This window comes from Sprattus sprattus (genome assembly GCF_963457725.1).
Source record: "Sprattus sprattus genome assembly, chromosome: 2".
Lineage (NCBI taxonomy): Eukaryota > Metazoa > Chordata > Actinopteri > Clupeiformes > Clupeidae > Sprattus > Sprattus sprattus.
The window spans coordinates 65,087,250-65,098,583 of record NC_137921.1 but is presented as its reverse complement, the minus strand read 5'-3'; the positions used below and the strand labels follow the sequence as shown (position 1 = coordinate 65,098,583).

Here is an 11,334-nt window from a genome sequence, read left to right as displayed (position 1 = left end):
TTTATAATCTGCATATTCATAGGATCTGTCTTTCCTTCTCAGGGTGAAAGGAAAGTCATACTTTGGCTAACGGACATGTTTTGTGTTTTGGTTGCATAGTTCTATCTGAGAACATTTCGAGTCTTAATGGTGGATGAATTCCAAACTAAACCTCCATTTTTTCACTGTTAGTAAAAAGCTTCTGTTTCAGTTAAACTGATTTTTTTTTTTTTTTTTTTTTTTACAGTTTTAGAATGTCTGAGATGACAACCAGATGAAGATGTGCATTTTAGAACATAGGCTGTGCACCTTTAAAACATGCTTTAGGCTGTGCACCTTTAAAACGTTCAGTGGAGCTGGAGGGCAACAAACAGGAAAGAAAAATTACCTTCTTAGTTATGTAGACGGGCAAGTCAAAAGCATGTCAACTTGAAAGACAGGTATATTTGGCGTTATATTCTTCCTTCTTACGGTTAAGGGGACATCTCAATACCTTTCTCCAAATTAATTTATTTTCTGTGACATTACTTCCGTGACACCACTGAAAGGCCCTATTTCCTCACTTGTGTTTTATTTATTTATTCAATTAGATTTCATAACCACCAGCCATGGAGGTTTCAGCTGACTTCAATCCAGCTGACTCCTTCCGTGTTGGCGCAGTCATGTTTCCGTGGACTAGGGGCCATTTTATACCTCTTAAACTACTTACATGTAAAATGGTGGGGGATTCTTAGGGGTTGTTAAGTGGCAAGCAAGGTGTTAGAAAACAGAATTCATTTTCTGCCAGGTAAAATTTAACAGCCTGCTGGTCCTGCTCCTCATAGAGGCTATGAACCACTAAGAATATTTTACTGTCCCCCAGTTTTCCCTCTCAGTGGAGGGGAACCCGTATAAATATGATGCTTGCTTCTGGTGTGTGTGTGCGGGGGGAGGGGGGGGGGGGGTTGTGGAAACGAACCCATAGGCTTGCATTACTCTGTTGTGGCCCCATTAAATATGTCCTTGATATCAGAGGCACAAGGTCTGCCTGCACACTCTAAAGGTCAACCTGTGCCTGGATTATTTACTCTTTTTCAAGATGTTTTTACGAACACACAACTTTATGTCATAATTCATGTTTTCATTTCTGAGTGCTACGAGTAAACTTGACCACACATTGTCTTATGATAATGGCTCAACAGAAAACAGCAATTGAAAAACAGTGATTTCGCTGCTCTTTGTGGCTTAAGGGCTTTTCATTTCTGACCACAAGATGGCAGTATAAAACAGTAATTGCTGCAAAACGTCATGGCAGCGAGTTTTACAGCCCTGTTTAAGAACTATATTCATTTCAGTTTAGATCCTAGGTTAATTACTGCATAATTGCATATTATTTCAATGTATTCGTAAGATTGATTAGATGGTCTGAAAAACCCAGACATGGGATACCACATTTAGGTGGTTTGTGTGATTTGTGGGTGTGGGCCAAAGGTCAGTTATTGACCAAGATGTTAACCTCATGGTTGATGGCTCATTTTTCAATTGATTTTGCAGATCATGACCAAGACGTTGCACATACAGAAACCCCAGAGGTAACGTACATGTAATGTGTCTCAGGTATATTCATAATGGCATACATGATGCAGACATTCTTCAAAGTTTCACTTCAAGGCCTTCATAGGTGAAAGGCTCAATTCACCACTCATTCAGATCTAAATAAAATAAAAACATGACAATTCAATACCTCGGGCATATAACTCTTTCTTCAAAAGTCTTTAATGATCCATTCTTACAGAGGATAACACTTAGCAGTTTCTTTCTGGGGTTCAGTATTGTGGCCTACCCACTCCCATAAGCCTTTCATTGTGATTGATAAGCAGATCATTTTCCTCACTGTGGCTGCCTATTTCCCCACTGTACATCCATGCCAATCCCACATTTCTTATAAACCCCAGACTCCTTTTGAAGACATGTTGATGCTGAATGAACTAACCCACTGTTGTCATGCAATATAAGGTTTGTAAAGTATCTAAATGTACCCTATATATTGGAACAGAGAGATCCTTACAGCTTCTTGGCATATACATATGGCAAGTTCTGTTAGGCCTATATTTGGCAAACTAATTGTGGCACATAAGATGCAGGTTCATAAGATGTAAGATGAGAGTTTGGGATGGTAGGGATAGTTATGATGTTTGGGGGAAAAATAAGGACTAGCATCCTTGGCACATCATTGTAATAAATCACCTTGTAGGCCAATCAGTGTGGTCTATCACTCTGTGCTGATCATTATTTATTACATAAAATGACTAAGATTTCAAGAAATGTATATTTTCTGATAGGATGAGAAACATGTATTTTCCCAAGCTGATTTTTATCATTACTATGCGCTCCCTCCCAAAGGATGCTGTGCCAGAACCTAAGAAAAGACTTACAATCATGCAAACTACTACGAATAACAATTTATTTGTATTAGTGTTTAAAACGAATTCTATAATCGACGCGGTTGTAGTGATTTTAAGACGTGGATGCAGAGAGAGGGAGGGTGGGGTGCTCTTTTAATGGGGCTCTGACCATTGATCGTGGCCTTCACTAGCCGTGGGGATGTGAGGCGATGGGGGTGTGGTGGGAAAGAAATGTCAGTTGAGGGGGAACCCTTTTGGACTGGACCACCATTCAGATGAGAGCGTTCTTCTCCTCCATGTCGGAGGCGCGGCGGAGCGAGCGGCCCAGCAGCAGCTCCTTCTCCTGGACCAGGCTGTCGAGGAGGTCCTGCTGGCGGTGGTTGTGGTAGACCTTGAGGAAGGCCAGCACGGTGATACCCAGCCACGTCAGCCAGGCGGACCACAAGCCAAACTACACAACAGAGAAAACAAAAAGATGCGCTTAAAGAGTGAGCAGATGAAGAAAAGGACAAAACAGGATGTTGCACACATAGAACAAGTGCAAATGATGGATTAAATCATTTGTGCATATTACTGATCAGACTATTGAAGAGTATACTGTAATGGACCTGTATGTTACTGTATTTATAGAAAAAAATTGCTATCTCAGTTTCATTTTTTCATGCAGATTTTCCATGTGCTGACAAGAAAAGGGGTTCAATACCAAAAGATGATTCACCATGCCGTCCTTTGAATTACAATTAAGGGAGGGTTCCTGTCATCTATAACGCTATTGGCCTACTCTGACCGTCACTCTGGGTACAGCATTTATTGCACAACAAACAAACACACACACAGCCTGTGGTTTGGTTTCCGAGCCCAGCAGAGGGCGTACTTTGTTCCTCCCGGCCGTCAGTGCTTAGATGTTGAGCGCATGCGGTGGCTAACTGAGCACTTATCTGCTCCTGATCCACACTGACTGAATGGCTTTTCAAGCTGAGGTAACTGAGAACTTTGTGTCATGGTGTGGATTTCATTTCTCATAGCTTTTCTAAGAACTGTACGGTGTAGTCTGTGCCCTGAAATTCACCGTTTCAGAATTCAAATGTCATGCCCTAATGGAGAACCCAATCCCATCTTGTGCTATAATGGCTTACTTGTGCGATGGCAAACTGGTCATAAAAGGAGGAATTGTCCAAACCCAGCTCCAGATCAGTGTCCTGCAGATCCTCACAGCTGCATGAAGGCAAAGTAAAAGATTAAAAGGAAGTATTTCAGTTTTATTACTGCAGATGCACAAAAGTTAGTTTGGCTCAGAATTTCAATGGTCAAACCTTTGCACTCTCAAAACACAAAATGCCACACCCGTTGGTTTGAAGTCAAATTCACATATTGTAGAAAAAATGGAGCTAACTGACTACAATAAGTTATAAAGTCTTATGAATCGTTTTATCACAATATAAAAGCACGTATGTGTAAATGTATTATTCTATTTTTGCAGCAGTATAAGAATGTGTGCTGCCTAACCTGCTTTCATCAAAACAGGATATGTAATTACATAATTGTATTAGACAAATGACGATGAGCAAATGGGTTTTCATAACCTAGTCAGCAATTAAGCCTTTTGAATGATGTCATAAGGATATCATCTGAAATTTTGCTCTGGATCAAGATCATAGATGCAAAAAGATAAGATGTCCGCTCTTTAGATGTAGATGACACCATGCATACATTTTACATTGAGCCTTTATCTGTCTAAAACCGTGTGTTTTACGTTAGCTATGTAATCACTGACATCTCAGTGAAAATGTTATACTTCAAAATGTTTTGTGTCAACAGAAAGCAATATTTTAGGAATACTTCAAAATATAGTAAAGTACTGTAACCATTTAGAACCAAATGAAATTCAACCATAAAGGCCTTCTGAAAGCCTTTCTGTAGTCGAGAAGAGTTCAGCGATTATGCAGTTGCTGAAATGTGTTTCTGCCCGTATTGGCAATGTTGCACAGTGCTGTAAGGTGTTGTATTGAGAACAAACCCACCTGCTTGGCATAGCTCCATTCTCAGTGATGGCATCACACCAGGAGCTGAAGCCCACGCTTGAAATGGTACTGGCCACAAACACTACAAACACCACCAGAGAGCTCAGCAGCAGGTTGAGGAAGGCATGGAAGAATGAGCTGTGGAAGGAAAGTTCACATTGTTAGGCATACTTACTTACTATAATGACCAGCCTCATATTAGCCATGGTTCTGCACATATCGATTTTCAACCGAAGGCAACATCACTAGAAATATCACCAGAAAAGATTAAAATGCGCTAGATTAAAATGCGCTAAGGGTAACACATTTTAGTATAAATCGGCCATGTAGGCCTAGTGTTCTCTCATCTAAGAACAGCCTTTATTTGTTTGTTTTCTTCTCCATCAATGTTATGCGACTGTCATCCCCGACGGGAGGGCAGGACATGGCGGGATATGTAAATCATGTCCAGCCACTGCTCAACACGGACATCCCAATCTGCTCTCTATAAATAAACGGACACACGGCAATCAATAATGTTTACGACATTTCGTCCATTTAATGAAAAGTCACTCACTCGTCCTGGCCTTTGCAGAGGAAGAACAAGGTTCGCCATGCCTGCACCGCAGATAAAATGAGCGAAACGATGCTGACGAATGTGATGAAACGGCAGGATGTCTCCGGACCCCATTCCTCCACCATAAACCGCTGCTTCCCCACCGTCATATTCTCGTTCTGCCACATTCCCTGAGTGAAGAGCAGACATTTTCCCTGGAAGTCATCGCCGTTTTCCGAGAGAGGCACAACAGCAATGAAACCAAAGAGGAATGCCAAAAAATAGAGGATGCACTGGCCAAAGAGAAAATTGTCAAGGGCCATCTCTCTCCTCCATTTATTGCCAAACAGAAATGCGCATGCGCGGTACCAAACTCTAGCTAGAACCAGAGCATCGACACCCACGACATCCATAAGCTACAAAGAGCCGCAGTTTTCTCACGATAAAAAATATTATAATTATATAATATTATATTTTTCATTTTAGCCTCCCCTGAAATCACGTAACAGACTTTATTGTACAGTACATTCCGTGACAGAAATAGGCTAGTTTTATTTCACCTAAAACTTAGCCTAAAATATAGGCTACTCGTCGGTCAAACTATGAATTAGCCTGTCCTATTCCATAAACATATAAAGTTAAACCATGAATAAGGGTATTTGAGGTTACATTTCGACCTATAAGGCCTATATACTATTTTCAAAATGGTAGGTTTCAGAACAATATGTAAGATATGTTTATGCTTAAATACCACAGTTTACTAGCATTTCAAAAGTCTTCTTTCTTATCTTATCATCTTATTTACATCAGTTACACATCTTACGTTTTCATACATAGCCTACATCAAATCTGGCCTAACTTGAATGGTGTTTGAAAATAGTCAATCCTTTAGTGCCCCCTGCTGGCGACCTCATCACCTGCAGCCTGCATCAAAACATCAGCGTGCGAAACATCACGCCTGAAAGAGGGAAGATATGAATAGATCTTAAATGACGTGTTGCTGTGAAGTGCATTGTTATAAATGTAAGACAAAACACGGTCTTACTCTAACAGTATCATGTGTAACAGCAAAGATCATCAGGGTTGCAGTCAGAAAATATAAATGGCAAGGGAACATAGATTTCCTTAGCTTTGAGGCATTATTGTTGTGATAGATGGTGAGGAATTATATGATGTCTACTGTTATTTGTAAGTAAACCCAGAATATGTATTTCAGCTAGTGCACAAAGCCAATCTAGCATCATCTATCCATCTAGTCTGAGTCTTATGGTTGTTGTATGTTTTGCTTGTGTCAATGGAATGGCTTGTCCAGCTCAGTTTCCGTGTGTGATCTTTTGTGATCTGTTGTGCAGTACTACTGGTATTAAGACACTAAAGCCACAGACAAGGTCAACGGGCATTGTGTCCTGCTGTGTTGGCTTTGTTTTGGTACAAGAAGAGATGCAACTCTACAGATTAGACTAGACAGGTCACATATGGTCATCCCTACTGCAAACATTGTCGGCATGAGAAGGTTTTTGTTTTATTTGCATAGCACACAGTGATACCGGCTATCACCTGTTGCTAAAAGCGTTGTTCATTGTGAGAATCAGTTCAGATGTATACAAATTCCAATTACCATGTACAGTATCTTCAAGTCATGAAAACATTGTGCTTTGTATTAGTTAAAACTTGGATATTCCTGTCTGCTAGGGAAGATAACGATGACCTAAAACTGTTGCCAGGGGTAGGCCACTAGTAAGACAAGGAAGAGAGAAAAGGGTCTTTGAATCCTAAATTGTAATTGGCCCAGTCACCCAGGGCGTGTTTTACTAATTCTATGAGCTAATGGGATTAGATGGAGCGTAAGAGAGAGGTAGCAGGACGGGTGTTGAGCACTCTTTCATATCACTGCCCATGCTTTTCATTGCAAACCTGGAGTTTGGGGAAAGATTTCAGATATGTCACGCAAAAACATATAATTGGACTTAATTCACCCTCTGGCTGGACCATGTGAGAACAACACAGGTAGGGGGCTGGTTTGCCACAAAGTATACAAAACTAGCAAAGAGTATTGTGAGTATTGTATAGCTAACGTATTATCCTATTTCTATTTCTTCTTGATAGCTTGTTGTCTTAGGAAACACTGAAAAATAACAGACACCATTCACCATTACTATTCTGTGTGGGATTATGATTTTTTTTTAAATATATCATTAGATTAGATTGTGTTCAAACCTCACCTTAGTAGGGTATTTATTTACTAACTGAGGACTTTTCTGCTATTAGTTATATGAAAATAATTGTTGGTCTATCATGTTCCTTTTCATCTCAGTTGGATAGTGTGGTGTAGTAATCTGTTTCCTTATAGTATTTCTATTGTTTAGTTGGTAGGATATGACCCCAAGGTCATACATTTATTGACAAGGAGCTCCAGTACAAGTAAAATAGTCTGTTGCCACTGTTTTGTAAGTCATGTAACACACCTTTTAAATGTCTCGTTAAATTAATGGTTTTCTCCATCTTCATTTCAGGATTTTCTGTCTCGTCGCAGCTCCGGCCAACATCTTCCAGTGTAAAAATACCCCAGGAGTAAGCCTCTTATGAGGTTCTCTAAAAAACAATCCCTCCCCCAACCCCTTTCCTATTCCTAACTGACCAAAATCCCTGAACCCTCTCCCTTTTTGAAAATTCGACCCCTTTCCCCACTCCTGGGTGTTTCAGAGGGGGAGAGCCGTTTGGTGACTTTCACCCCTGACTTTCCTGTACAAGATGGCCGTCCTCAAGGTCACATTTACCAAGACCAAGCGTGACAAGCTGGCCCAGGTGCTCTGGTTGCTGAACTGGGTGTCGGTGATGACAGGTGTGACCCTGTTCAGTCTGGGCCTCTTCCTGAAGGTGGAGATCCTCAAGCAGAAGGAGGTGATGTCCGACGACATCCACCCTGTCCCCAACATGTTGATAGGCGTGGGCCTGGCGGCGTGCGGCATCAACTTCCTGGGTGGCAAAATCTGCTACGACTGTGTGGACACGGCCAAGTTCCTCCGCTGGAAGCTCATCATGCTCCCCTATATCATCTGCACGTTCTTCTTCACCTTCTGCATCCTGGTGGGGGCGCTCATGTGTTGCTTCATGCACTATGAGCTGGAGAGGTCACTCTACGTGGGGTTGCACAATGCTATGCGCTATTACAAGGACACAGACATACCTGGGAGATGCTACCTGAAACGCACCGTGGACATGCTGCAGCTTCAGTTTCAGTGCTGTGGAAATGGGGGTTATCGTGACTGGTTCCATGTGCAGTGGATCAGCAACCGCTACCTGGACATGACCAAGAGTGAGGTGACTGAGTAAGTTGAAGACAACAACAACACCCCATAATCCTTTGTTTTGTCTAAGGTCATGGGAACAGATGGCCATTTTGTTTGGGTGTCACAACAACAGCTCTTGGAGGAATATATAGATTTACTACTACTTTAAAAAACGACAATTATGATGACAATAATAATCTGATGATAATAGTATAAGTGCGCTCATATGGCAGTTTTAACAAGTCCTTCTAACTCTAAAATAAATCAACCCCTTTATTCCATTATTCATCTTTTGTATGTTGAAACCCTTTAAGTTGGTCTTGGGCTTTATTCTGCATCTTCATGGTTTGCATTACAACATTTTTATATGCAAAATCTAGGATGAAATAACTTTATGGTACCAATGGACCAAGGATGCAAATGTTTCCTTATGAAAACCGACTATTTTGCCCTAAATGGTCATTCATCAAGGGTTCGTTATCATCAAATCATGTTTTAGCTCAATTTAAGCATTTACTGACTGTCTCAACAATACAATGTTGAGATAGTCCGGCTTCTTCACACTTCACTTAGGTTCTTTCATTGTTACGCTCTCATTCCCATTCTTCACCCCTGTACTCTCTTCACCCTTCCACCCAGCCGTTTGAGAAATAACATTCAGGGGAAGTTCCTGATGGACAGCGTCCCCTTCAGCTGCTGTAACGCGTTCTCACCGCGGCCCTGCATTCAGCACCAGGTCACCAACAACTCAGCCCACCACAACTACGACCACCACACAGAAGAGCTCAACCTGTGGCCGAGGGGCTGCCGCCAAGCCCTCCTGGAGTACTACAGCAACATCATGCAGTCCATCGCCATCATCGTTATCACCATATGGCTCTTCGAGGTTGTTTATAACACCCCTATATGAAGTTGTTCTAGGTCGACAATTTAGTTTATAACGTTTTTTTATTTGAAAACTTAGTGTGTACATAGTGTAAGGGTATTTATAGTTTCAATTTGAGATGCTACTGAATACTGTGCTTAAAGTCATACATATTCACAGATAGTTTATATTTTTTTAATGTCATTTTAGCATTTATTTAAACATGCTACATACTAAACGGCTGCAGAATTTGTATAAACTCTTAACTGTCACAGTGAAAACTACTTGCATACTTAACTTTGAACGGAGAAGCATAGACTCTTAATTCCTACAGATTTACCACACCCATTAGCGAGAAGAGGCACAGCATCCCTTACTAGGTGGATATTTTAAAGTATATAGGCCTGCTTTGAACATACTTCATTAATTGTTTCTGTTCCAGCTTTTTGTTCTCACGGGGGTCCGCTACCTCCAGACGGCCATGGAGAACGTTGTGAGGCTTGGGGACCCTGACTCTGAATCAGACGGTTGGATCCTGGAGAACAGCTTTTCAGAAACAGCCCGCTATAACTTCAACATTATCAAGAGTCTGGGCAAGTGCTGTCATGTGGGTGACGACCCAAACATTGACGTTTCCAGCACCAGCCAGGGAGAGCATCTTCAGGAGAACCTGCCCTCAAGGCAGATACCCCTCCCAAAGTGAAGTGAGGTCAGCTCCAACTCGGCTGCGCTTTGAGGGTAAAGTTTGAAAGGCCATGGGGCTGCCAGTTGGCATTGAGGCCTATTAAACAACAAGACATTTCTATACACTTGGAAAATGACAGTTACACCTGATCAAGAAGATACCACAGAATGTACTCACAACACAGGGAGCAGATGTTCAGTATGTGCGTGGCATTGTGGCCCAAATAATCTTAAACTGAGTAATGATTGCACGTGATCTCAATTTAAAGGAGACAAAAGGAAGGTCAGCTGGCTGCAACATTGTACCTGTGCCATATAGCTGGAAACACCGGTTGGTAAAAAAAAAAAGAGGCAAAAGGAAAAGCAATGGAAAAGCTGATATCAGTTATCATTGCTTGCAGTGCTGGCAATCACTTATAAAATGAAGTCATCAGTGCGGCCATGGGCATTTCTTTTTCAGGTCTGCAGCTAACGCAGGAAGAAGTCGCATTGAACAATTGCAGCTGCCTTTTATGTTACATTACATTACATTGGTGTCTGTATGTTGAGTAGTGAGAGTGAGTTGTCTAATTTAAGTGGAAGCTTTTCAAATGTACATTCAACTCAATCACTTGCCTGAAATGTATTGTTTTGCCTGTTTCTGAATTGATCATAAACAAGTGTGTCTGACAGGATCACTTGGCAAGGTACTCTAGAAGTAAGTCACGCTACTTTCACTTGTGCCTCCGCCCCTGAAAGACGTACAGGGTATCCTTGAGGACAATCGTATGAGATTTCCTCAGAGAGTACTGTAGGCAACCTCTCTTAATATTGTCTTTTGTTCTCTGTGCCTTTGAGTACCATGAGATACTACCATAATATAATATATTTATTACTAAGCTAACGCACAATTCATCATATATCAACCATTCATACAAACTTGATTTGATCTGTGTAATTATACAGTATTACTTGCTTATGTGTTTTTCAGAATAAAAGATCATCATCGAATAATTTGAGTTGTTTTACGAAAATCCATATATGAAAGCCTTGCCTCTGTTATATGTTTTTAATTAGCTTCTTGGTCATCAAGGGTACTTGGAGAGAAAGGAAGACAAAAGCTAACCCTGTATCTTGTCCCTATTTGTGAAATCACAGCCCTGAGGGCTGAGGTAAATTTAATGAAGCATTCTATTTGTCACCAGTGCCGGAGTTTGGAAACAGTGGCAGATTTGTTTTTCATTGATACTTATCACCTCCTCAACATTCATAAATCGTTCAATATTTAGTTTTAGTGGTTGTAGATTATACAAAACATATTTGACCCGTGTGTTAAGAAACCGTGGTTCAAGAAAAGTCTTAATTCAAAAATACTACAGTACATTAGTGGACAATAAATGTCTTATGTGCTTCTTTTGTATTACATGTGCCGTCAAAAACATGTTTTGCATTTTCTTGTTCATTCGTTGTATGAGACTCCATAAGAAACACTTCTCAAGATGTGCATAAAATAAAGACCTGAAACTGTATCATCTCTTTGTCGATATTTACATTCTTCTACATTTATTCTGGTACGATTTCTTTGAATTAGTTGAGT

At 40.8% G+C, this 11,334-nt stretch overlaps 2 protein-coding genes across 2 annotated transcripts; one reads left to right on the top strand and one right to left on the bottom strand.

Moving 5' to 3' along the window:
• Positions 1–2,634: 2,634 nt before the first annotated feature.
• Positions 2,635–5,245, bottom strand: tmem179aa (transmembrane protein 179a-A; the record flags this gene model as incomplete). Its single annotated transcript, XM_080831849.1, has 4 exons — positions 4,941–5,245; positions 4,385–4,522; positions 3,500–3,578; positions 2,635–2,814 (listed from the first exon to the last, which is right to left on the bottom strand). The coding sequence occupies exons 1-4, from the start codon at positions 5,240–5,242 to the stop codon at positions 2,635–2,637; spliced, it is 699 nt and encodes a 232-aa protein (XP_080687975.1). The 5' UTR covers positions 5,243–5,245.
• Positions 5,246–7,670: 2,425 nt separating this feature from the next.
• prph2lb (peripherin 2-like b) lies at positions 7,671–9,777 on the top strand (the record flags this gene model as incomplete). The annotated part of the gene is made up of 3 exons (XM_080833531.1): positions 7,671–8,248; positions 8,849–9,095; positions 9,517–9,777. 3 exons carry the CDS (start codon positions 7,671–7,673, stop codon positions 9,775–9,777), a joined length of 1,086 nt encoding a protein of 361 aa, XP_080689657.1.
• Positions 9,778–11,334: the final 1,557 nt, after the last annotated feature.